The sequence below is a fragment of the Desmodus rotundus genome, chromosome 4 (assembly GCF_022682495.2).
Source record: "Desmodus rotundus isolate HL8 chromosome 4, HLdesRot8A.1, whole genome shotgun sequence".
NCBI classification, from domain to species: Eukaryota; Metazoa; Chordata; class Mammalia; order Chiroptera; family Phyllostomidae; genus Desmodus; species Desmodus rotundus.
In genome coordinates this window covers 127,138,143-127,163,561 of record NC_071390.1, presented here as the reverse complement: position 1 = coordinate 127,163,561, position 25,419 = coordinate 127,138,143, and the positions used below count along the sequence as shown (strand labels likewise).

The 25,419-nt window shown below is 38.8% G+C and overlaps 1 protein-coding gene across 7 annotated transcripts in view; it reads right to left on the bottom strand.

Moving 5' to 3' along the window:
• Nucleotides 1–25,419, bottom strand: part of SLC4A4 (solute carrier family 4 member 4) — a 385,416-nt gene that overhangs the window by 121,379 nt on the left and 238,618 nt on the right. For all 7 annotated transcript variants that reach the window (XM_071221288.1, XM_053922271.2, XM_053922273.2 and 4 more), the window contains one exon: nt 11,112–11,188. In XM_071221288.1, the coding sequence (XP_071077389.1) occupies nt 11,112–11,188 (77 nt within the window). The remainder of the gene's footprint in view (nt 1–11,111; nt 11,189–25,419) is intronic.

Here is a 25,419-nt window from a genome sequence, read left to right as displayed (position 1 = left end):
ACAAAAACTGCCTCCATAAACCATGCACCTGCTATTGCAAGTTTACGTCTAGAGCAATAGACAGTACATCTACTTTTTTCACCATAAGGCAACCATCTCACCATCCTAGTTACCATAACCTTATCCCCTCGACTGTTTTTGAATAATGGGCACCTTTGAAAAATCTAAATCTGATGAGTCGTAAGCTTTGTGTCCAAATAAAGTAGGATTTTCACAGCAGGCACAACGTGTATTGAACTTACGTAGCTTACATGTATTCTTGTTAAAGGCTTTGTGGTTTCGGTCTGTCAAGATCACTCTCCTTCATTCTATCGTTTGAAATCTAGGTAGCTAATCTTGTCAATTTCATGTCTTCTGAGAATCTGATAAGCATGCATTGTGACTTAATACGAATTGCTAATAAATCTGTTCAGCAGGTCAATACAATCTAAAAAGTGCCATGACATTAAAACTCTTTCCACATTTACAACAGTTATTAATCCACACACTTTGAGCACAATTATTCTCTAGCTAAGAACTCTGTGCTTATCACACAGCCCCTCAGTTCATCAAAATGCTTATAACAACATCACACGGACTCTAAGGATACCTTACTGTAATCAAGTGTCCAGCTCTTGAAAATAAAGTGATGTATAAATAAATACTTATGTTCATCTACTCAACACATATGGCAATGATTTAGATCATTGGTTGGCAAACCTTTTTTTTGCGGGGGGGAGGTAAGTTCAATCAGGTTTTGCAGGCAACATACAGTCTCTGTCGCATATTCTTTTTTTTTTTTTTAACAACTCTTTAAAACTGTACCTTTCTTAGCTTGCCAGGCATACACAAACACCCTCCTGGCAGGCTATGATTCGTGAGCTGGAGTTTGTCAGACATCACTTCTTCAATTCTGAAGCAACATTTTACTAAAAATTAAAATAGGCAATTATTCGCTGACAGTTGTGGTAGGTGTCATGATGGAAGAGTGTAATGTGCAAAGATAGCTTATAAGAACAGGCTGTAGGCTAAATGGAGGAGTGACAGGGAAGTTCCCTGAAGAGGTGGCACTAACAGAAATAATGGGTGAACACCAGTTGCCTGAGCAGGCAGAGAATTTCAGTCAGAGGAAACAGTGTGTGCAAAGGGCCCAAGAGAGCCAGTAGACTGGCACACGCTGTGCCTGACAGACAGGGTCTGGGGGCCTTGCTAAGGATTCTGGGCTCATTGCAAAGGCAATGGGTGGCCAGCAAACTGCTTTAAGTCATGAGTGACATCCCCGGTACACACCTTCAGGGAAAAGCCTATCTTACATTATCTATATATGACCTTGCCGTGCTTTATCAGCTTTCTACATTCTCAGATTTAAAAATTAGAGTTGTTTGAAAAAAAACTTTTTAATTTAAAAATTAAAAAATAAATAAAAATAAAAATGATAATGGCTTATATGAATGTAAAAATAATTCTTATTGTACTACTAAACTGACTAGTTTAAGAAGGTGATTTATTACTTTCAGAAAAGAAGAGGGAAAAGAGAAAACACCACCACAAAATTTTATGTCTGTGCCCAGGGTACTATTTAATATAGAGTTACTCTAAATTAAGATTTATTCTAATAAAAATGTTAAAATACCCAGTGTTCTAATTTGCTACTTTCTCTTGGGTTACTCCAAAAATTAAAAATATATTGCCTCATTTGTTTTATTTGATTCATTTTTCTCTATTTTGTTTCATAGTTTTTCTTATTCCTCTATTCACAAGGAGGCAGGAGAAGAGGGTAGGAAAGGGAAGCAATATTTTTTAAACATCTAATTAATCTGTGCCTGATGTACACACATTATCTCATACATTATCTCTTTTTATTCTCATAAAAACGCAAAAAATAAGTTTTTACCCCCTTTTTTAAAGCTCAGAGACATTAAGTACCTATACAAAACCACTCAGCTGGTAGGGAAGGAAGCCAGGATTTGAACCATCATCTTTAGGGTTATAAAACCCAGGCTTTTCTTCTACATTAAGCAAAATACATTTCCCATTATCCAGAAGACTCTGAAAGGACACTACATCTTATATTCCTTGTGTTTAAATCTTCTGTTCTCTTATTCTGTACACACTTAGGTATTCCTAGGTGAGAATTTAGATCAAGAAGCCACAACCAAAAGGAAGAAAATATAGCTGATAGCATGATTTCACCATAAAGGCACAGATTAGGGGACATACAAGCATAGCGGCATATAGCCCTTAGTATAGCATTAGAGTAGGAGCATCTCATAGAAGTTTATTTTCATTTATTCTTGCTTTTTATTTTAATAAAACCTGCATGCTGTGCTACATCTTTTAAAAATCAAAAACTATAGAAAACATTTATAAATATACCTGCAAACCAAAACATGACCTGAATCTAGGCCCCTTCCCTGAGCAGGACTTCATTCAGGGAGTTCCACAAAGACAGGCGGGCATAGGAGGGACGTGGCCATCATCCCAATTTACAGGTGTTTTCACAGTGTCCTGATGAAAACAGCTACTTCTTGAGAATTCCTCACTTTGGAAAAGAGTTTCACAACTACATCAAGTAGTAGCGGCAACTGTTATGTTTCTAAACGAGATCTTCCTTCCAGAATGCAGTGTCTGGGAATGCCTTCTTAGAGATCAGGCTTCGACAAGGCAATAAATTATGCCTTTAGTTCCTCCTCATACAACATAAAGGTAACATGGAAATTTCTGGAATTTCCCTTATTTATCTCTCAATATCACAAATCAACTAATATTGAAACAGGATTCCTCCATAAGTTTCATCTGAGAAACAATGAGTAATGAATTCAAAGAAGTCTATAAGAAGAGATAAACTCCTTCCAGTTCTGACCAAAAGGTGTTTCTGAAATGTCATCCTAATATATAGATGGATTTCAACCTGACATGCTCTTTTTTATTTTCAATAATACAGTTGGATCTTTATCATAACACAGTTCTAGTTTAGAACTGTGTTATTGTAACTGAAGTGAAAAAGGGTTAAAAAAACGTATACAGCTAGTCAATTCTATAACAAATCCCATTCAATGATAAATCCTTTCCAGGTTGGATATGCCTTAACTATAATTTCACACTATCTCATGTCCTACAAAATGAAGTAGCTCATGTCTAAAAGTAGAATGTTGGATAGTCCATGATTGGAAATGTGCCACGCTTGGGAACACTTAGCAATACCATGTCATTTTGCAATAGAACATCTTTCTGTGCTGACAGTTGGCTTTTCCAATATGTCCTTGTGACACACTACACTTTGTTTTAAAGAAAGAGAAAAAAAGATTTGGTATTTTGTTTAAACTATGTCAGTCAGCCAGTTGTTAACTGTGTTCACTGAGCTCTCATTATAATAAAAAAGTGCAAATGGATTTTAACAAGTGAAAGAGCAAACTATATTTGAAATGTTAGCATTTACATGATTGTTCTAGATGAAAAAAATTAAAAGTATAAGATTGGCAAGAATGTGCATTTCAACCAACTGGCTCATTTAATAAAACACCCGGTGATCATGATAAGAAATACTAAATTTTTAAAGTCACCAGAATGAAAAGATAAGACAATAACAGTACTGTCTGAAATCACCTCTCTCTCTGAGGAGCTCTCATAGTCATAGTCATTTTCTCAGCCTTAAAAAAAAAAGTTCTGAGAGAAAGGATAAGCACAAGCAGATTCTCCCTGATTACTCATCATCATTGTTACTCTCAGCAACTAACTTAAGAAACTCCTGCTTCCTCCTCCTCCTACTCTGTCTCCCCACCCTACTAAGAACATGAAACACACCAAAAAAAAAAAAAAAAAGCAAACAAGTGAGCCCCTGTGAAGTGACAAAAATAAGTGCTGGGTGGTGTTGGAAATTTGAGACAGGAGTAATTAACATGAACCAGAATGTTCTAGGCTGCAAGTAAGGAATAAGCTCACTTGGTCGGTCTCAAAGGAAAGACAGGACTTGGAAAAGTAGAGAGGAAAAGAGACCCTTGGGTACAGCGGAAATGTGCATACAATGTACAATGCTCATGGCAGGATGCTCAGGCAGGGCAGCGGAGTACAGAAGAGCAGGAACCCCCAAGAGCCAAGTTAGTAGTGCAAATCTGAAAGGTGAGGACTAAAATCTAAAACGGAATTGACTTCCATCCTACCCAATCGTCAAGCAAAACCCAACCAAAAATTAAAAGCAATGGCACATTTAAATAATGAAAATGAGATGATAATGAAGATTTGTATAATTTTTTTAAGTACATTAAGCTTGTTCCTTTTCAGACAATAAGCCTGTGGAGCAGGCAGTTTAGACTGAATTATAATACCTGCATTATGAATCAGGAAACTGAAGTTCAGAGGAGTTAAAGTTTAACATGCTCATGTAAGTCCTCAATGCTATTCCTGTGATCAGCTTAATGAAAAAAGTTTAATAATAATTGCTTTTTCCTTGTATCAGGAAATATTTATAAAGGTTATAATGTTGTGTACCTGCCAGACTTAATAATCTAGAAGTGAATACATATCAGTAGTGAAAATAAACATTGAACAGCCTGAAAGTTAGGACCCAGGGGGCACCTCAATAAAGCATAAGTAAGGATTTATAAATCAGGTGAGTATCACCATGGCCCATGGGCAAGCCAACTAGCTAACTGATCTAATCCACTTTTGCTAATTCTACAGCTACTCTAACTACCAAAAAAACCCCAAAAAACAAAACAATTTAACATCAAAACTTTGTTGTATTTCATCAAATTTGGGGGACTTGAGGCCCATTATTCAAAGAATTTTACAAGTCACAGTATTTTCCATTTATTAGATAAACCAAGTCATTCACTTGTATTGTTAATCTGCAGATAGTCACATTCCAATTTATTTCTTACATTTCTTACCTAACTCTTTCTACATGGAAGAATGTTTTCTTTGGCTAAAACTCTTATCTTCTGTTATGTTCTCTAAAATGAAACGATGCTTCTCAAGCCCCATTGCTCTGTGACTGATGCCTCCACCCACACACTCATCTTGTCTTTCAGTGAACTGCTTCGCTTTACTGCAGGCATCGCACAGTTTACGCGGTCTCTCCAGCCAGAAGGAAACTCACCATCTGAGATCATACGTTATACTTTAAAAATTGTACCAGCATTTTCTCACTGACTTCCACCCACACCACTCGAGGCCTGGGCACACACAACACACAGCTGATTCATTGAGTCTTAATCACTTTGGCAGCAGAAATACCCGGTCACCATAAGACCCTTAAAGAGAGCAGGATGACAGCAAAGGAGTGGGGTTGCAGGGCTGATTGGGGGTGGAGGGATTGAGCAAAAAGGAAGAAGGGCTCATGGACATAGACCACAGTGTGGTGATTGCAGGGGGGGTGGGTATAAGAGAACTAAATGGTAATAGGAAAAACACAATAAAATTTTTTTTCAAATGTGTTTGAAGTGTTGGTTTATTTAATAGTAATTCTGGTGATTAGCCTATTCAAGATGATGTGTCCCTTAAAGACAAACCAAATGCTAGTACCTATCAATTGGACATCTAGTGCTTAGGACCTGAAAAAGACCCTAATACAAACAGGCAGAATTCACTGTACTCATTAAAAGCACAGTGCTCCAGTGGCATAATGAAGCTCTACCACTTAGATGCTATTAAACTTTGGGGAAATCACTTACTCTTTTTGTGTCTCAAGTTTACCGATATGTAAAATAGGGCTGATAGTATAACCAAAGCATTAGTGTGAATAAGTGTCCAATCTATATTAGTTGTTGTTAATTATTCCTTATAGAGACTCAATACTATCAGATGGAACCACTGAATGATCTACAGTGCAGCTGAATTTGAAGTTCAAAGCTATTACAATGACTCGGTTATTTCCTATCCTCTTGTATGTATATGCATAAAGCACTGATTTAGGCAGTGGTGCCAGCTGGGTATGATTAACCACTGGCCTTCAGATCATAGAAAAGAATTACTGCTACCCTTTGAACATGGCAGCAGAGAAAGAGGAAGCCTGATTGTTTTCAGTTCAGTTCAGTTCTAGGGAGTGACAGCAGACCATTGGTGGTAACCAGGAAGCTCTGCTAGTGATTGATAAGGTCATAACAATCTGCTGAGGCAAATAATTCAGCTAGCCACTGGATCAATCACACAAGGGAGCTGGAAACAGTGGGAAGCCCTTCTCTTTCAAAGAAGAGGAAGAGAAACTTCCTCCCATGGCACGGCCTCTTCAGAAAGCTACTCTGTGGAGGAAGATTCCCTGTTGTGAGGGAAATAGGGAAGCAGTGAAATGTGCAAATACTCTGCAACATGTAACAAATGGTTCACTGATGTTTTTATCAGTTATCCCAGATGACAGCACTCCTTCAAAGCTGCTAATAAAGCATTCCACATAAGGTACAAACCTTTCATTTAACTAACTTTATAGTTGGGATATAAGTTCACTCGAAATTCTCTTGGGGATGGAAGAGGAGGGAGGAAGGAGATGCAAAGGCAAGCTGCAAATGTGCTGAATAGTGCTTCAAAAGAGAACACTTGTCCAACTCTTCTTTCAGTTTTTCTCTTTGTTCCAAACTCTGACCACCAAGAAGGGCTCTTGAGATGAAGCCATTTTTGGTTGCCAAGGAAATTCCCACAAAGCCTGAAGGATTTCTCTGAGTCGGTAACAGCAACACCTTCAGAAGAAGCAATAAGAAACATACAGGTGGCCAAGTCTACTGCCACTGCACTTTTCACCTCCTCGCCTGGGAACACAGGCAGACTAGCCAGCTCAGCGATCCAATTTGACCAAGGAATAAACCCAGTTTTAACCTCAAAATTTTAAGATGAAAAAAGCCCCAAAGGGAGCTGAGAGGCAGATCCTAGGGACTGAGATTCTGTGAAACAAAGCAGAACCTCAAATTTGAATGGCAAACAGTATCCTGGCAGTGGAGGAGGATTTATTAGTGTTTAAAAGATCTAGGACACAAATTGGTATAATCTTTTGGGAAGGTAATTGGCACTACACGGTGACACAGCAATACAATGCTATATACAGATGATGTATCATAGAATTTTACAACTGGAACCTATATAATTTTATTAACCAATGTCAGCCCAATAAAGTCAATAAAAAATTAGAAGATCATTTAAATAAAATGATTCATATGCATTACACAGCCTTTAAGAAAAATAAGATAGATGTTCATAGTGTTTTGTTCAATTTTTTTGAAAATCCATTTGCAGCCCTGGCTGGTGTGGCTCAGGGATTGAGTGCCGTCCTCAGAACTGAAGGGTTGCCAGTTCGATTGCCACTCAGGGCACATGCCTGGGTGGTGGGCAAGGTCCCCAGTTGGGGGCATGCAAGAGGCAACCAATCGATATATCTCTTACACATAGCTGTCTCTCTCCTTCTCTTTCTCTGTCCCTTCTCTCTAAAAATAAATAAGATCTTTTAAAAAATTCCCATAAAAAGCCATTTGCTGAAAAATATGGTCCCATTTTATTTTACATAAACAAGTAAGTATTTATGCATAGCAAATTCTGGAAGACTCTACATCAAACTGCTAACAGTAGTTATTTTAAGGGTAAGTATTTGTGAATTTTCACCTTTTATTTTCTTAATTTTCGCTTTGTTTGAATTTTTGTAGCAATTTTGTATACTTTTGAATCAGAAAAATTAAATTTTTAAAAAGCTCTATAGATACTAACACATTATTGTAGTGGATAAAGAATAATTTCATGTGTATATTTACAACTTATTATAAAGGTTTTTAATGACACCCTTAGAGTGTTCATCATAAGATATTGCTGCTTTCTGGTTGTGTAACAATTTGCCACATCCAGTGGGAAAAATGCTGGGTTTTGTTTTTTTAAATGAGGTCTTGCTTAGGAGGAGGTAGCATGTGCCATGAGAGTAGACATCCATCAAAGATGAACGTGGATGGCGGTCTACCACTCTCTGCAATATACAGTGCGGGGCAAAAGTAGGTTTACAGTCGTTTGTATGGGAAGTAATACAATAATGAATAATAACACAAGAATGAACTCTGAGTTTCACATACTCACGACAATAAACATACTTTCACTCCACCCTGTATTCTGAGTATATTTGTGATATAGGAATGTGACAGAATGCTACCTATGAAAAAGAAGGCAGGGAAATGAGATTCCAGTTAACTATTTAAGACCTGCCATGCCTTTTATTACATGTCAAATGCAGGCATGTCCGGCAGTGCTCTAGAGTTCAATTCTTTCATAGGAAGAGGGAAAAGAAAGCTATACAAAGTCCAATTTCCCTTTTTTTATGTGTTACTGCTTATGCTGTTACAATTGTCCCAATTATTTTCTTATTTGCCCTCTTCTATGCCCTGCCTGCCCCCCACTTCTATAGTCAATTTCCTATAGAAAGGGAAAAGATGATGACAAACCTCAGTTTTGTTAGTTATCTAAGTGGCAAGCTAATCCCCTTGGAAAGGGACACCAATGACAATCATTGCAATGACCACACCAGCTCCCATCAAAGACCCCTGGCGAAGGAAAGCTGTCGCCACTGAACCACAGGGAAGCACACTGCAGTCATCAAAACTACAGGAATTCATGACATCTAATGACTGCGACCACCTCCTCACAACACGCCTTTGTGCTCAGGTTTTCCCAGATTCGGTTCCATCTGGAGCTCTCCTGACACAGCAGCGTTTCACTGGTCCCTGAAAGCACGCTAAAGACAAGTATCATAGCCTTGGAAAACATGAGCCTTCCTTAGCCACGGCACCCTCTCTGAGGGGGGGCGGGACTGCCTGTGCTCAGTGTCAGTTACAAGGCTTCTCGGCTGAGCCATGGGGAAGAAAAAGGAGGTGCTATTGTATTTTTTTTACCACTGTGAATATGAAATAGCTATTAATGCTAAGGGAACCTTTATGTGAACCTTAGGATGGAAATCTTCAAAACAATGAAAAGTCATCTCAGCTCGATGTAGCTGACTCGCTCCTATATTGCATGTGTCAGAAAAGGATTATGGGTGGTTCAGTCACAAAATGTTTCTTTCTAGATTTCATTTTAAGGCAGTCACGGCTTAGCAATTTCCAACTTACACATGGTTTAGTGTTTCATCCCTTTACTCTCTGACAAATTATTTAAATTCAGGTCTATTTCTGCAAAAGACCAAGACTTCAAACACAGAAATACAGACAGTCCAGTATATTTAAAGATAATGGGTAGTGTTAAAGATGATTACAGATAAATAAATCTTAGGCCACAGCCCACCAGAAAACCTGTAGACAGGTTCTCAGACAAGCTAGCTAAACAACGAGTGCCGTGAAAGTGACAACCAGAGAAGGGACGAGCTTCCGTGAGCCCTGCGTGTGTCCCGGAGGGTCGGGAAGGCCTCTCTACACCTGCGCCATGTGCCGCAGTGTACCGACTGCAGTTCCACTCGAGGCCGGTCACAGAATTGTGAGGTGTCAGTGCGTTGGTGACAAACCCAGGAAAACAATGCCAAGCCCTTCTACAGTCGCCGTGCCACACCGAGCACAACGCTTCCACCCGAGAGTCGGAGCTAAGAGGTAACACGAGGAGAAGGACTTTCCTATCCTCCCAGCTGCTTCAATACCTACATGGGAAGGAGAACTAACCCATTATATTTGATAAGCACTCACTGCACATTTTTAAAAGAACAGAAAACAAATAAAAGGAGAAAAACTCATCAACTTAAGGTAATTGGGAAAGATAACTGGATAATAAAGGGGAAAAAATCTTCCATAGCAACAAAATAGAAGAGATTATTTATGTAGATTTACAAGTAGATGAGCTCCAGATGTATTTTTTTAAATCTACTTCTCCCCAGGTGTTTTTCTGCTTAATAAATATAACATCCAAGTTGGAATACTGTTGAAGCATTGAATCACCTAAATTTTGGCTATGCTCTTCTTCTGCTGTTAACTATTTTAAGCTATTTCTCAGTAAGGCAGCCGCTACTGAAATCATCAGTGCATAGGCTTGGCGGAGCCAGAAAGAAAAAGTACAGTCCACAGATTCGTTTCTTTTGTTTTCCCAAAACAGAATCTCATAAAAAATACGCCCTCAAATCTTGTCACTATGTAGCTGACAGAGAGAGAAATTCTGCTCCTGTTCAAAATTCTGAGCATTAAACCCATTTCTTCTGCTACTGAGAAGCTATGTAGCTCCAGGAAGTTATGAGGCACCATCGCAACTGTCCAAACTGTATCCAGGCAGAACAATCAGTCAATCAGAAACTCTAGTTTTTTGGGCCAACTTGGAAAAGCACACAGAACAAGTTTGACTTCACTGCCAAGATCATTTCCAGGACATTGGCTAATTAATTATAAAAGCTTTTTCAAAACAAATTTGAGCCTGGCAACCTCTTTTCCTACCTAAACAGAGAAAAGAGCAAGTTAAAAATTTAAAAGCCCAAGTTTATTGTGAGTTTTTCTGACATAGCTTCATCTTCTTTGCAAGTCCATCTTCTTCTTCTCACCCTTTGTATATAAAGTTAATGAAATAGTGGATGTAGAAACTGGAACTATTAGTTTGAATACTCTACTGTGGGTTGTAGAAGAGATCGTGGGTCAGTTACAAAGCTTCTCTTCACACTCTTTTGTGAGAAGCAAAGAACCGAGCTTCTTCCTTTTTGGCAGGTATGAAGAGCTCGTTGCACTAACTATGGCTATGATATTAAACAGATAATTACAACTTACTCTGCGTTTTAATAGACAAATATACAACTAACAAAACTGTATTGCCTTTGCCAAAAGTATACCCAAGAGTTAACAGTTACCAGAATTTCTTAGCCTTTTTAATGACTGTACTTTTTCATAAAGTATCTCATTTAATCCTCATGCTAACCTGAGGTAGGGATTATTATTACTATTTTAAAGCCAATACAACTATAGTTACAAGATTAAATTACCCCAAAGAATATATCTATAAAGGCTGGAGTGAAGACTCTAATTCCTGTGTCCTGAACTTCAAATCCCTTCACAAACTACCTCCTCGTCCCCAGAAAAAAAGTGCACAAAGCCCATCTACACAGACTGGTTCATTCTAAGTCTGGGAACTATCATTTCTAATCTTTTCCCAGCATCTTCTACATATGCATACAGTCTTACACTTCAAAGAAGCAAGAATTCTTGGCTTACCTGGTCCTTCTCCGGTTTATCGGAAATGTCATTCAGACTGGAGGAAGTCAGATCCCTATGGGTCATGCCTGGGCTACCTGGGGGGGGAAAAGAATCCTAATTAAATACTTCTTTTCAAAAACACAAAGGCTTCCGTTGCAAATTTCATCAGTGCTAGTAGATGACAATGGGCATGGTGATGATGCTTTAGCTACGTCCAGGTTGAAACACAATCATGGTTAAATGAAAAGTATGAAAAATCCCAAATAACCTGTGGAAGTTTTCTGCCAGTCTCTATTTAAAGATTAAGTTAAACTCTGAAAGAAGCATCAAAAACAATAAGCATAAAAATAAACTTATTCCTGGCCTGGTCTGGTTTTTGTCACAGCCTTTCATACACATCCTAATCCACTTGGAGTCCTTCCTTTTCCCATCCCCTGCAGAGCCAGGCTCTTCCCTCATGTCAGCGGTGCTGACCGTCCTCTCCCCCGGGCCTCTGCAGTCCTTCCTAGAACGCTCCTCATTAAAATCAACCCAAAAAGCCATTGGTGTCCCCTTCTCTAGCTAACACTTTGATCAAGAATATTTCTCCTTAATAGAAAAACATGCAGCTAACAAAATCCCCACTGATCCAGAATCGCCATTCTTTGCCCCAGAATAGTGTTATCATAGGCTCCCTTTACTTCCTCCATTCCCATTTGCCAGACAACAATAAGTGTACCCTTTCTTCCCCCTTAACATGCCAAATTTCTTATTCAAGTCGAGGGGTGGTTTCTTCAGGGATGCTTTGGGAACCAAGCTCCCTGGCAATACAGCTGCTGTACCTAAAACCCACTGGCAATCCAGTCAATGACTTTAGACATAGTAGACAAGAACAGGAGGAATGACACCTCAAAGAGTGAGAGACCAATTTCAAATAACTGTGTTAACCAACAGATAACTGAACTTCCATTCTACAGTAGGACCTGAAATTTTTAGGCTTACTAAGCAAAAGAGTAACTTTTCAAAGCAAGGATGCTTGACCCAACCCACGCAGGATGCTGAGTAATGCATTCATCCTTAATCCTCAATGATCTGACTCGGCTGGTCTTCACACCACGAGGACAAAGGTTGGTTAAAAAAAAAAAATAGCACAGAAGTTCAAGCACAGCTTCATATTTGCTTCCAAATGATTCTTTAGATTACAGACTAATTCCTTCATACCAAAACTTCAACACATAATTTTACAACAGGCTACCATCTATTCCTAATAATTTAATGTCTAAGTAACGGCAGCTCTTTAAATAATATAATTGACTTTAACTACAAGATCAGAAAAATCATAATTTTCCTGGGCTGGCAAGACAGGGTATTTTCCGCGCCGTTGCATTTCATTGAGTAAGCATGTCCTAGATCACTTAAACCCTTTACCTGCTTTACTCTAGGAAAATCTGAGCACAAGGCATTTTTCAAGAGAGTAAAACATCTGAAAAAATGCTTTATGAGCAAAATTAAAAGAACTTTGAAGGCCACGTTTTCTACTTTGAAATGCATACCAGGTTTCTAGTGTCCCCGAGTATAAATGACCAGGTACAAATACAAATACCCCCAAATAACACTGGGTTTAAAACTAGCAGGAAAGGAGGAGTATATATAATTTTGTACTTTACAAGAAAAACAAAACCAGTTGCCCTGGCCAGGGGGCTTGGTTGGTTGGTTGGAGCGTCGTCCTACACACCAAAAATGTTACGGGTTTGATCCCCAGTCAGGGCACATACCTAGGCTGCAGGTTCAATCCCTGGTCAGAAAATGTACAGAAAGCAACCAATCAATATTTTTCACATCGGTGTTTCTGTTTCTCTCCCTCTCCCTCCCTCTCTCTCTCTCTCTCTGTCTCTCTCCTCCTCTCTCTCCCCTCTCTCTCATCAACAAACAAAACCAGTTATTTGATCTATAATGGGTGAAAATTCTACCTAAGTAAAGGAATCTAAACTATATACCCCTAAGGCAGAGAAGACTTAGCAACCCTAAATTAGAAGTAGCTTAGGTAAATGATTAGATAAGACTAATTTCTAATTATAAAGCAATCATATTAAGTGGAAGTACAGGAAAAAATTGAAAGCAGCCTTTTATTAAGTAATTTAAATTTCCTGGGCAATATCCTAAACTCACTGATATGCTTTGGAAACTCTTTATAAATACTGCAAAGGTACATTTCAACCCAAGCACCGTTCCAACTGCTGCAAGATCTGAATAGGTAGAAGCCAAATGAATAAGGTTTTCATTATAATGGTAATCTTGATTGATAGTCATGACTTTTCCAGGAAACCTCATATACTGTCTCATCATTTCTGTCATTTCTGAAAGACGGTTATAGTGTGACTATCTATACTTGCACAACATGTGGGGAAGAAAGAGGCACAAGGCCAAGGAAGAGGTAGGAACCAGATGGGGAAGAAGAGGCCAGTGTTAAGACGTAATCAAATCTAATGTTTCTCCTAACCTTATCTTATTCTCATTAATAGAAATGGTGTTAATAAAACTTGTATTTACCCATAATATTAGTAATAGTCACTAATATGTAACTTCGTAATACACTGGAAGAATTCTGAAGTCAACACTTCTAGGTAAACCGTGAGCAAGATGATCAGCATTCTTCCATCTTATCCTATTTCCTTCCCTAGCAACTCCTCACTCCTACACCGGAACACCTTCAACAAAGACAAATGCTTCCCAATGCCATGGTTCCCGAAATGTGGTCCCCAAAACACAAGCATCAGCACCCCGTGAGCACTTATTAGAAAGGCCAACTCCTGGGACTCACCCCAGACCAACTACATGAAAACTCGGGGTTTGGGGCTTAGCACTGTGGGTATTAACAAGCCTTGTACGTGATTCTGAAATATGCTGAAGTTTGAGAACTACTGCTCAGAATAAATCTGTTACCTTAACCAGAGGGTGTCCCAGTCAGAAACTGAGTTGAAAAGTGCTTATGTAAGTGGAAGTAACCAGAATGGTAGCTCTGATAACCTTGCTCTCCTCCAAGCTACTGCTCTAAACTCTCACATCTTGAGCAAATCATTAAATTAGCATGCTTGCCACATAAGCACACAAAAATGATCACACTTGGCTTTTACTCTAAATCCTCACCTACACTATCAAATAAATAAATTACTTTATTTTGGAAGATCACTGTTTAATCAGCCTTTTCCAGCAACATCTACCCAATTCAAAAAGACAAGAGCCAAAATAGATTACAAACCAGATTATATCTGGGAATCAGGAATGTGTGCCCAGCATTTTAGCAAACCCAGAAACCGTGACACACAGATCCCTAACAACACCGTTCCGTTGTGGATACTTCGTGCCTGACATTCAGTAAGACACGATGTCAGAATAAACCAGTGCTTTCTATTTAGAACTTTGTCCTATAAAATAAACTCATTATACTGCAATCGCGAGTGAGTAGGGGTAGTAGGGAAAAACTCCACCTTGTCTCAAAAAGCTGTGTTACGAGGATCCCCTCAAGTACGCTCGGCGGCGGTGGTAATTTCCTCACTCCAAGCTACCACCAGCAGACCCTTTCCGTCTAAAATCCAGGGCGTACAGATGTCTTAAAACTGCTCGTGGTCCCAATAAACTTTGCTTTTTTAAGCTTTAGTTTTTGAAAAAGAAGAAAAAGAAGGACTAGTCTCCTGTGCATAATTATAATGAGTTCCCGTATCACTGTTTTCTTGCCATGAGAAAAGGCTTTGGAGAATCACATTCCCAAGCAGTTTCACACAATCACAAACAATTCCATTTTCAAAGTACCCACTTGGCAGGGACATCCTGTCTTCTATAAAAATTGATTGCATTCTGTATTAGGTTTGATAATCATTGTTATTCTTTAGCACACATGGAGCAATTCATAAAGTCCTCTGTAATTATACCTATTAGATACAATAAAAAGGGGTGAGGAGAATGTACAGCATAGGAAGAGGATGATATTTCAATGTGTCCATATTAGATAAAAATGTAAATATGTATGTAACATAAGGACACACGCACACCTCATACCTTTATAATGAGCCAAGAGAGACCCTAGGGACAAACTAAAACGAAGATCAAATAGGTTATGAAATAAACTGGTTTTTCATTCTTACAATAATTACATATTTTAGCATAAAATTGACTAAGGTAACTTACATATAATGGACATTTAAATGAATCTGGGCATAAATGTCAGGAAGTTGAGAGCCCTAAGTATGATTTGAACTACTTGGGACCACAAGATGAGTAACTGTAGTTTCAGAATAATGCACGCTAATGTGTTCTGTCTCCCGCCAACTCACTGATACTCCCCCGCCCCTTGCTGAAATAGCCAGTACCAATCTACTGGCAAATGTCTATGTCTAAGATTAAGGGTCAACTGATCTTGATTACCAGGCACTTTAACTTACATTATCTTAATCCTCATGTAAACACTTTAACTTGGTGTTATTATTACCACTTTAATATAAACAAAATGAACTATGAGGAGGTTAAATTTACGTCACAAAGCGAGTGGTAAAAACATAATTTAAATCTGGATCTCTTAATACCAATCCCACTGCCTCTGAGTGAAAAAAAAAACCCTGGCCTATGTTACTTACATAAATAAACACGTAAACTTCATTGCTTCTAATGACAAGTTAATGTATAACTACAAAGAATATATTTTATTTCCATGCTAATTATGTGTATTACATTACTAATAATGCTTAAGGTAGAAATGTTCTTGGTTTCCAATTTTAGTTGTTCCCCAAAATGAAATTTGCATGTCTTTGTTTTCTTCATTTTCATAAAGAAAAAAATGGGGGGAGGATATTCAATTTAGCTACTCCGTTTGCCACTGAGATTAAATAGTAACCCCAAACCACAGCTCTATAACAAAGAAGAAAGTATGCTAAAAACAATAGCAATGTAATTATAAAAGCAATAATGCCACATGCTTCTGACTGTGCTAATTCATAGTCATAACCAAGTGTCTGTAAAATTCCACAATGATCATACAGCCAATTCTTCATTATTTCCATATTGGGTTTCCACATTTTGGGTTACTGCAATAGCAATTTCTTCCCATTTCAACCACTAAATCAGGAATACAAGACAGGAGAATAAATCACAGTAAGTTTGACTGAAAAAGTCTAGAAGGAATGGCTGAAAGATAAGCTTGGATTTTGCCAGGCCAGTTTCCTAGTCTTCCATGGTGACGGAATTTCAAGAACGCTTCTCACCAAAAATAATAATAAAATAAGCATGTCATTAAAAACTCCAACTCCTCTTCATTCCCCACCTCCAAATAAAATACAGAAACATTTAAAGTATAAATATTAGACTAAGGAAACTTAAAAATATTATCAGAAGGAGTTCTCTGAAGGAGTTTCATAACTAAGAGCAAAATCAGTTTGGATGTTTTTGTTTCTTTCAATTGCAATTATCTTTGGTTTAAAGAATTTTTGCTGTTTGTTTATGATTTAATATACTATAAACTCAAGGGCGCAGAGCCAAGGCCTTCGGTTTATCTTGTTTGCAGTTATAGCCCCTGAGTTTGGCATTAGTGGCACTTAATAAATATTTGTGAATGAGTGAATGATAACAACTGGGTATCATTTTACCTCCATTTTGAGTTACTACTATAAACACTACTGTTCAAAGTCCATTTCCTACGGAGGGAGATGCCGAGTGCCCGCTCCAAGAGCCTCAGACTTGGAAAGCTTTGGAGTAAATAAGTTAGTTCTGAGGCTGGCCCAGAACTAACAGAATGACAAGACTCTTCCAAAGTAGCTTGAAGCCTGTCAGTCATCAGTGGCACCGAATGTAAGAAACAATAAAGAGGAGGAAAAAAACACCCTATGAAGGAAGAATCACGAGGTGAGAATGAGAGGAGAAATAAGGGGCAGTACTTCAGTGAAAGGAAAGGACAGCCTTGGGTAAAAACGTCTAGGGGAAATGAATTAACCCAAATAATGTGATTGACTTAGAAGTGAAGCAAATTTGGGAGAAGGAAGAAGACATGAAACGATCCAAATAACTACCAAAGAATGTGAGTAAAGTCCTAGCCTAAAGCTAAAATCATCCCTAGTGTATGGGACGAAGGCAATGGAGAAGACATCCTTCTAGAGGGAACCACAAGTGTGCAGAGGCCAAACCACAACATAACAAACACCCATGCCAATGAGTCCTCACAGCGAATGTTCTTTTCTTTTGAAGACCATTCTCTACCCTTTTGAGACCTCAGCTGTCCACATGATAATGTGGATAGTCTCTCCAACCTCAAATACCTTGGCCCCATTCTCACCTGGTTTTGAGTTTTCTGACTATTCTGTGGGTTTTTCTGGAGACTCAGTGTTAGGTCATAGACATCTCAATGTCAAATACACAAGGTTTCATCTTGTCTAATTCTTTTAAAATTTCAATCAGCAAAAAGAAATGCTCTAACCATGGAGACTCCTGTTTTAATAATGCTGCACTGGATAATTAGTTTCTATTATACTTTAAAATAGAGAGTAGACAGTTTTTATTAAAAAAGCATTTTGTTTCTGTATGTGTCTTTCTACATACAGACACATAGAAAAGATATTTAAAAGATCTCTACTCAGCTGAAGAAACATTCAGAGACAAACACAGACTGGAAAACTTACCGAATAGGGAATTTCCATACACTGCTTCAAGGAATCCATGGTCCTTGTGATTACTCATAATATTTTCAATCTTATAATAGTTACTTCTCTATGTCACATGCACACACAAAAACTATGAACAAAGTATGAACAAAAAGTTATTCTGCCCAAAGAATATAGGTAGAAGTATATAAAATATGTAACCTTATCTCACAATCATAAAAAAAAAAGAAAAGAAAAGAATACCATCAGCAAGCCTATGCTATCTTGTGAAAGGATAAGTGTGAAAGACCGACAGCAGCTTATGACAGAAATAAGCCAATATCTCGCTACATTATTTCCAAATAGACACTGACCCAAAGTCATTTTGCCTAATGCCCCTAAGCCAATTTAAGGAGGGATTTCCAACAGCTTCCTGCAGCCACATCATTCCAAGCACTTGCAGTAGTGCCTGCTTTCATCAGTTGGGCCTACTCTTCTATATCAATGTGTAGACACCGGATCCAAGCTACAGTAAAATTTTGCTAATTCAGATTAATAGAGAAATTTTCTGAATTGATGAAGTGTCTGAATTTAAAATAATTTATGAAGGCTACAAATTCACCTTAGCATATGATTTAGCTCGTGGATTTATCTCTGTCCCTTCCTAGAGTCCGTTAAAATGATAGAGTAAAAAATATAAAGATATAAAATCACATTCATCTAAAAAACTAGTAGAAAACCAACAGAAACAAGAGACTTCAAAACTTTCTGAAAAAAAGAAGAGCAGAAGAAGTATTAGAACCTGATATTATTTGTGGTCTATAAAAATTACAGTGTAAAATATGTGCAGAGAAGCATGTAGTCACAAAAGAGATTTTCCCTGCAAAACTCCAAAGGAGCTCCACGCTGGAAGAGGCCAAATATAACAGAGGCAGAAAGGGATGAGTTTATGGAAACTCTATGCACAGAAAGTTTACTACCACCCCAGTGGGCAGAATAGCCAGCAGCTAATTACACCACAGGGCTCTTCGCTAAAGAGGTATTAGAAAAGACAAGGGTAATTAGTGCAGGTGTTTGCACCTCAGAGCAAAGTCTTCTGAATTTCGAGAATCTAGGGGACACCTCAGGATAACATTTTCTACTCACTCAAAAACAAATCCTCTTTCTTAAATATAAATGAATCACTGAGGATCATCAGATATTTGAGAAAGCCCAAGACTTAAAACACACACCAAAACAAACCAAAAAACCCCACACAACTTCAATAAAAGAAATATAATTTCAAAAATCTAAATAAAACTCTTACTAGTCTGCAGAGAGATTTGAGAAGCTATTATATTTCATAAAACACAAAGAGGATGTTATAAAAATAGAACAAGAAAAATGTTTTAGAGTTGTAAGTACTTCTAAGGACTATATATGATTACAAAAAATAAAACAATACAAAGGTTAGAAAATAAAATCAAGAAAATATTCCAAAAAGTAAGTGTAGAAGAGGACAAATAACAACAACAAAAAAACCCCCAAAAACGGAGAATGACAATCAGATGAATAGAGGCTCACTCTGGGAAGGCCAATATCTGACTATTAGGAGTCCTGCTAAACCAGAATAAGGAATTGAAGAAGAGAACATTATTACAGAAAATATACCAAAGCTAAAGGACATGTTTCTTCAAATCACAAGGGTCCCTAGAGAAAAATAAACAAACAAACCATACACACAATCCAGCCCTGTACGTAGATGAATCATTGCGAAACTTCACAGTACCAAAAATGAAGAGACTAAACTATGATTTTCTATCTAAAGAAAAAAATAAGAATCAGACTTTGGAATTCTCTTAAGCAACCCAGAATTGTAGAAGAGAACTTCTATGGAACTATGCATTCAAAGTTCTGGAAGGAAAATTATTTTCAACCTAGAATCCTGTGTTCTCCAAACAATAAAATATTTAAAAAAAAAAACGATGAAGCTTTTAGGGGATTAAAAAAATTTAAAATGTCAATTTTTATATGCCCTTTCATACAAAGTTACTTGAAGTATGATTTACCAAATGAAAAAAGAGACTAAGAAAAAGAGATTACACGATCCAGAACTCAGGAGGTCAGGAAAGCAATGCCAGGACAGCGGCTGTGCAGCAGGTGCGGAGGCCCCTGGCGTCTTATGCAGTAGGAGGAGAGGCAGGGGAGAGGGCGACTACGAGGAGGGGCAGGTATGCAGAAAGGCGGTGTCTATAGGGTTTACTAGTATCCTTGACATATTGAAAAAGTTTGGTAGTACAGCAACACTAGGGGATTCTCAAAAATGTAATTTAAAACTCCAGGTTAAAAAAAATTTACAGGAAAGAAAATGTAATTATAACCCATTATACAGCTTCAGAGTAAACTATATTCATATAGTCATAATAACGTAAATGCTGTGATGGACTTCTAACTTTAGAATCAACCAACAAAAAAGGTGCATGTTGTATTTATATACAGAGACAAGAATATAAATCTAAGCAACACTGACAATAAATAGTAGAAGTACCTACCACAGAAGCCTGGAAGTGAAAGTAGTGAGGAGAAGGGCAAGGAAGGGTAGGGAAGCTAATATCCTTTACTTCGAGTAAGAAGTCTAAAGATCCCACCAATACTTTCCAAATAAAAAAATTACTTATTTATTTATTTAAAGCTAGTTATAGAGATATGAAGAGATTTGTGACAAATTTTTTTAATTAAATAATTTAAAGAATTCCCACTGTGGGGAATATATCCAAAGGAACCCAAAACACTAATTTGAAAGGACATTAAGCACCCCTATGTTCATTGCAGCACTGTTTACAATTGCCAAGATATGGAAGCAGCCCAAGTGTCCATCAGTAGATGAGTGGATAGAACAACTAGGGGACACTTACACAATGGAATACTACTTGGCGGTAAAAAAAGAAGAAAGTTTTACCCTTTGTGACATGGATGGATCTAGAGAAAGTTTTACCCTAGACCTATGGATGGATCTAGAGAAAATTATGCTAAGTGAAATAAGCCAGGTAGAGAAAGATGAGTACAATATGTTTTCACTCATATGTGGAATCTAATGCACAAACTGGACTAACAAGGAAAATGGGGACAGACTCACAGATGGAGAGCAGGCTGACAGCTAGTGGGGGCGGAGGTTGGCTGGGGTAGAGGAATTGAGCAAAAAGGGAAAAGGACTCATGGACATGGACAACAGTGTGGTGAACCCTGGGGGCAGAAGGGTATAAGGGGACTAAATGATAATGAAAAAAATACAATAAAGATTAAATCAACCAACCAATCAATTAAAAAATTAAACAATTTAAAGGATTAACAGTGGTTGCTATGAGGGCAGGTCTGGGAATAAGGGAGATAAAGCAAAGCAGTTCACTTTTCATTAGAAGTCCTCTGTGCTCTTCAATTTCATAAGCATTTTTACATAATACTTTAATAAAAACATAATACATGTCTATTTATAATATGATAAGTATTATTAAGTCTACTTTTATTATTTCTAATTACTTGAGATTAAGTTGAAGCAGTATTGCCTACTATACAACCTGGAGAGATATAACTAAATCAAATTTTAATATAAACAGTGAGATCAAAATTTGAAAGAGTTTAAAGTCACTTTTAAGTAGTATTTACATACTACATGAAATAATACTTACACTATTTTTTTTTAATTACAGCAAGGGAAATTTTTCCTGAAGATTCTGTCTGAATTACCAAAGATTCGCACCTATGGCTTTACTTAACAAGAACCCTTATACCTGAAAAGTGTATGCAGATTAAAAAGCACGTGCAGAAAAGCAAGCCATTTAACAGTCCTTCATCCGCAGCCAAAGAGATAGAGAGATGGATGTCCATGTCGATGTCAGTACAGTTTATAAGTAGTAGATGTAAGCATAGGTACAGACAGAGACACAGACATAAAACTTTAAAAGAGTGATAGACACATTGTCTGGGCCTCCACTTACAGGTGTAGCCCCTCCTCACTGATCTTGACTCATACAGGGATTTGGGAAAAGCCATTCAAAGTGACTCCCTGGTGCCGTAACTCCCGCGGCCTTCATGACACACATACAATTAGTTAATACACATTGGGCAATCGATGATCCTAGGTCACCCCCAACTCAAAGAGCAGCCTCCAGAAAAAGACACAAACATCTCTGGGCCCGTAATGCCAGGATCCCCCAAGTGGCCCTGAAGGCTCTCCACATTTAATTACTGTGTGTCTGAGCGAGAGCAATGGCAATGGGACGGCACCTTCCCTCGCGTGCACTTGCTTGTGCCCTCATTTGCGCCCCCTTGGAGAGGTTTAGTACACAAGTCAGTCGAAGTGACCTCGAGGTTCCAAATGATGTGGTAGCTTTGAGGCCTCAAGTGATGCTAGAGTGACTATGGGGAATTGGGTCAGAACTAAGATGGGCCCAGGATTTCCCTCTTATTGAAAAGCCCAAGCTGAACTGAGATGCTTGCAATTCCAAGTTGATACTATCCTACTCCAAAATCACTGCTGGTCCAAAATCAAAGACATCCCAGGAGCAAGGGGCTTTAACTCCATGACACAGACTTGGATGACAGCAACTGCCACAGCCCCCATTTTCCTGACTGGTGGGCAGGGTGGGGGTATAGTGTGGTGCTTCATGCCTCACCTCTCTCAGATGAACCAAGTGGGTCCATAAGGAGAAATACGGAAAGAACCCCAGAGATTATATGGCAGCACAATGTCATGGAAAGATAAAGTTAGAGGATAAAAAGGTTGTAAAATGGAAGTAGTGATCTTTTACAGGACTGTCAAAAGGATTAAGCAAAGAAACATGTGAACAAGGGTCCCGTGCGGATGTTCAATAAACGATCATTTTTTTTCTTCTTCCCTTTGGTCTGCAACCACAGGCAAAAATCCCCTCTGAGCTCAAGACCCTCAGGAAACTGTGAAGTCCATGATCCCCCCACGTGTAATTTCCCAGCCTAAGAAGATGAGTTCGGAGAACTGAGGGGTTGCAGCTGGGGGTTGAAGTGATCTGAGCTGAATCAAGAGATGAGGACCGAGGCCTAACTGCAGCCATTATTCATCACACAGAGAGAGGCGACTTCTGGCAAACGGAAGTTAGAGAGCTCCTAGGAAAATTGTTAGATGTTTCACTCAGCGCAGAGGTTGTTAATAAATATTTACTTGAGAAACTGGTACAGTATGTATCCAGCTGCTTTCTCCCATCACGGTGAGAGAAAGTTCTTAAGGCAATCTCTACTGTTTTCTGAGGAGACTGTGGCCTTAGTTCACTCCAGCACCTGTCCCTCTGATGTGAGGGCAACACACACCTTTCTATATTTACCTCTATAGCGGTATGGGGAGTGAGGTGAGTGGGACAAGAGCAAAAGGTAAAAGATATAAAGCCTCAAACAACAACAACAAAGATGCAGACACTCCGAGAATGTTTCACTGGCTCTAGTTGTGCTGTCTATCGATTGCTTAAGTCCGTGGGCAAATATACTTTCCAGAAAGCCTATTTTCTGCTAAACCAAAATGAAGAGGAAAAGAAGCAGAGAATGAGGGGGAAAAAACTCATATCAGTAATAACCTGACTCAGTATCAAACCTTCAGGCTTCAGAAATTCATCCAGCACAGTATACTGGAATTCTCTCACAGATATACGTTATCTCTAGAGCCAGAATGCAATATAGATGACGTAAGTTTAAATGCCCCAAGGGGTAGACACTCTGGAAGGTGGGGTATGTTATTACAGATGTGTCTCATAGAATCACAGAACTGAAAAACACCTGGAGATCACACCAAGTTCTTTCCTAGGCACTTTTTCTCCTGTAACATCAGACAGAGCCAGCCTCTTAATGCCTGCTCACATAATTTGGTTGTCAGGAAACTTTCCACATAATGAGAGAATCAATCTCATTGTAATAAAGCTCATACTTACATGTGGTAAATCTCTCAGGTAAGCAGTAGTAGCATGTGGACGGACGAAGAGACTGCACATGCCACCCAAAGCACACACATACTCAGGAAGAGCTGGCTTTCATTTCAATACACGTAACTTCTTAGAAATAATGTACGTCCTCACGCACTCCCAGGCTTGACTATGGATTTTCATAAACGGAGTCCCTTGCTTTACCTTTTATGATTCTCTGGCACTGGGGAGGTGGCCCCTACAGCTCTCATTCCCTCCCAAGAAGCTGTTTAAACAAAGGTGCCTTGATAGGAAAAGTCCACATCCACATACAAAAGGGACGGGGCTACGTCCCTGTCAGCTGGGCTTTACCAGCCGGAACCTGGATCAGGTCACTGATCCCTCGGGAAAATCACTGAAATTCATGAACTATGAAAATCAAAATTACATTCAAATCCCCATGGGAAACCTCAGGAGTCCCAAGTCAGTATCTTCTCCCCTAAAATGGTCACCCGCAGGCCTGGTTCTGTTCTCTGAAGCAGCAAAGTCTACTGTCCTCCACATGTTTGTATTAAGCCGGCTCTCATCATGAACCCGCTACGTTGCCCTTTCTTAGACTCTAATCAGCGTTCCCTGGCCGAGTCGGATCTCTTGCTATCTGAACAGTTCCTAGGTGGTCTCTCTGTTCTCATTCTCCACCTTCAGACGTGACCCAGTCTCTCTACACTCATTTCCCACTTTGCTCAGGAGAACCAACTTATCACAAACATCACTACCCCTGGTAAAAACAGGTCTAACCAGCAGGTCTCTGAAGGCAGGGACTCTCTGCCTTGCTCCTCGTATTTTCCCAGCATCTAGCTGAGCACTGGTCAGAGAGTGGTACTTAAAATTATTTAAGTGAATGAATGAATGGACAATTTACACGAATTAATGTAACACCCCAAAACTCTATCACTACACCTGGGTACAGTAATCTTAGCAGCTCTAAAGGGGAAGGGATACTTCCAATACAATATTATCATTCTTACCGAAGACAACAGTCAAAACCATCACTGACATCATTACAAATAAAAATAACCTACACAGCCTCTGCCACTAGCTAGTTAAAAGGAAATGCCACTTTCTCAGAGGCTCTAGGCAGTTCCCTAGAAAGACAGACAAAAATTATTCAGAGATGTCCTTTAGAAATTGAAGAAATGATTCAACCTTGACACCTACAGCTATTCTTAAAATCCAGACTCCTGCTTAAGTGTGTGCTAGGAGAATCGATTTTTAAAGTAAGACATTTGCTGAAGGAAAAACTTGTCATTATAATTGAATTTACCCTATTCTTCCTCCTCAAAAAGGATGCTGATATTAGTCTCTCCATTACATTCACCTAACAAGACTGTTCTTTGATTTGTAACCATGGTTACTACTTGCAGAACCCATCACAGTGTATGCACTCTTTCTGAGGCAAAGGCTGATCATGGCCCATCATAGTGGTGTGTTCCAGCTGTTTCCTGGGGTTGGTATGAATGGACCTAAGTAAAGAGGACCATCGCAGAAAATTACACTTCTGAATGCTGAGTTGTTGCCTCTCATCAAGAAACACCAGGAATTTCATTTTCTGACTTGAAACAATAAAACTCTGGGTCATCAGCATCCACACCTCTTGTTAGCAGACAAGAGCACTACCCATAGCTGACAGCAGGGAGACCTGAAGGCAGAGGGAATGAAAAGCAATGAGAGAAATGAAAAGGAACTGTGTCATCTGGAGAGTCTACACACCTGAATTTAAACCCTGGTGCCCCCACTTACTGGGTCACCTCAAAGACTCCCCCT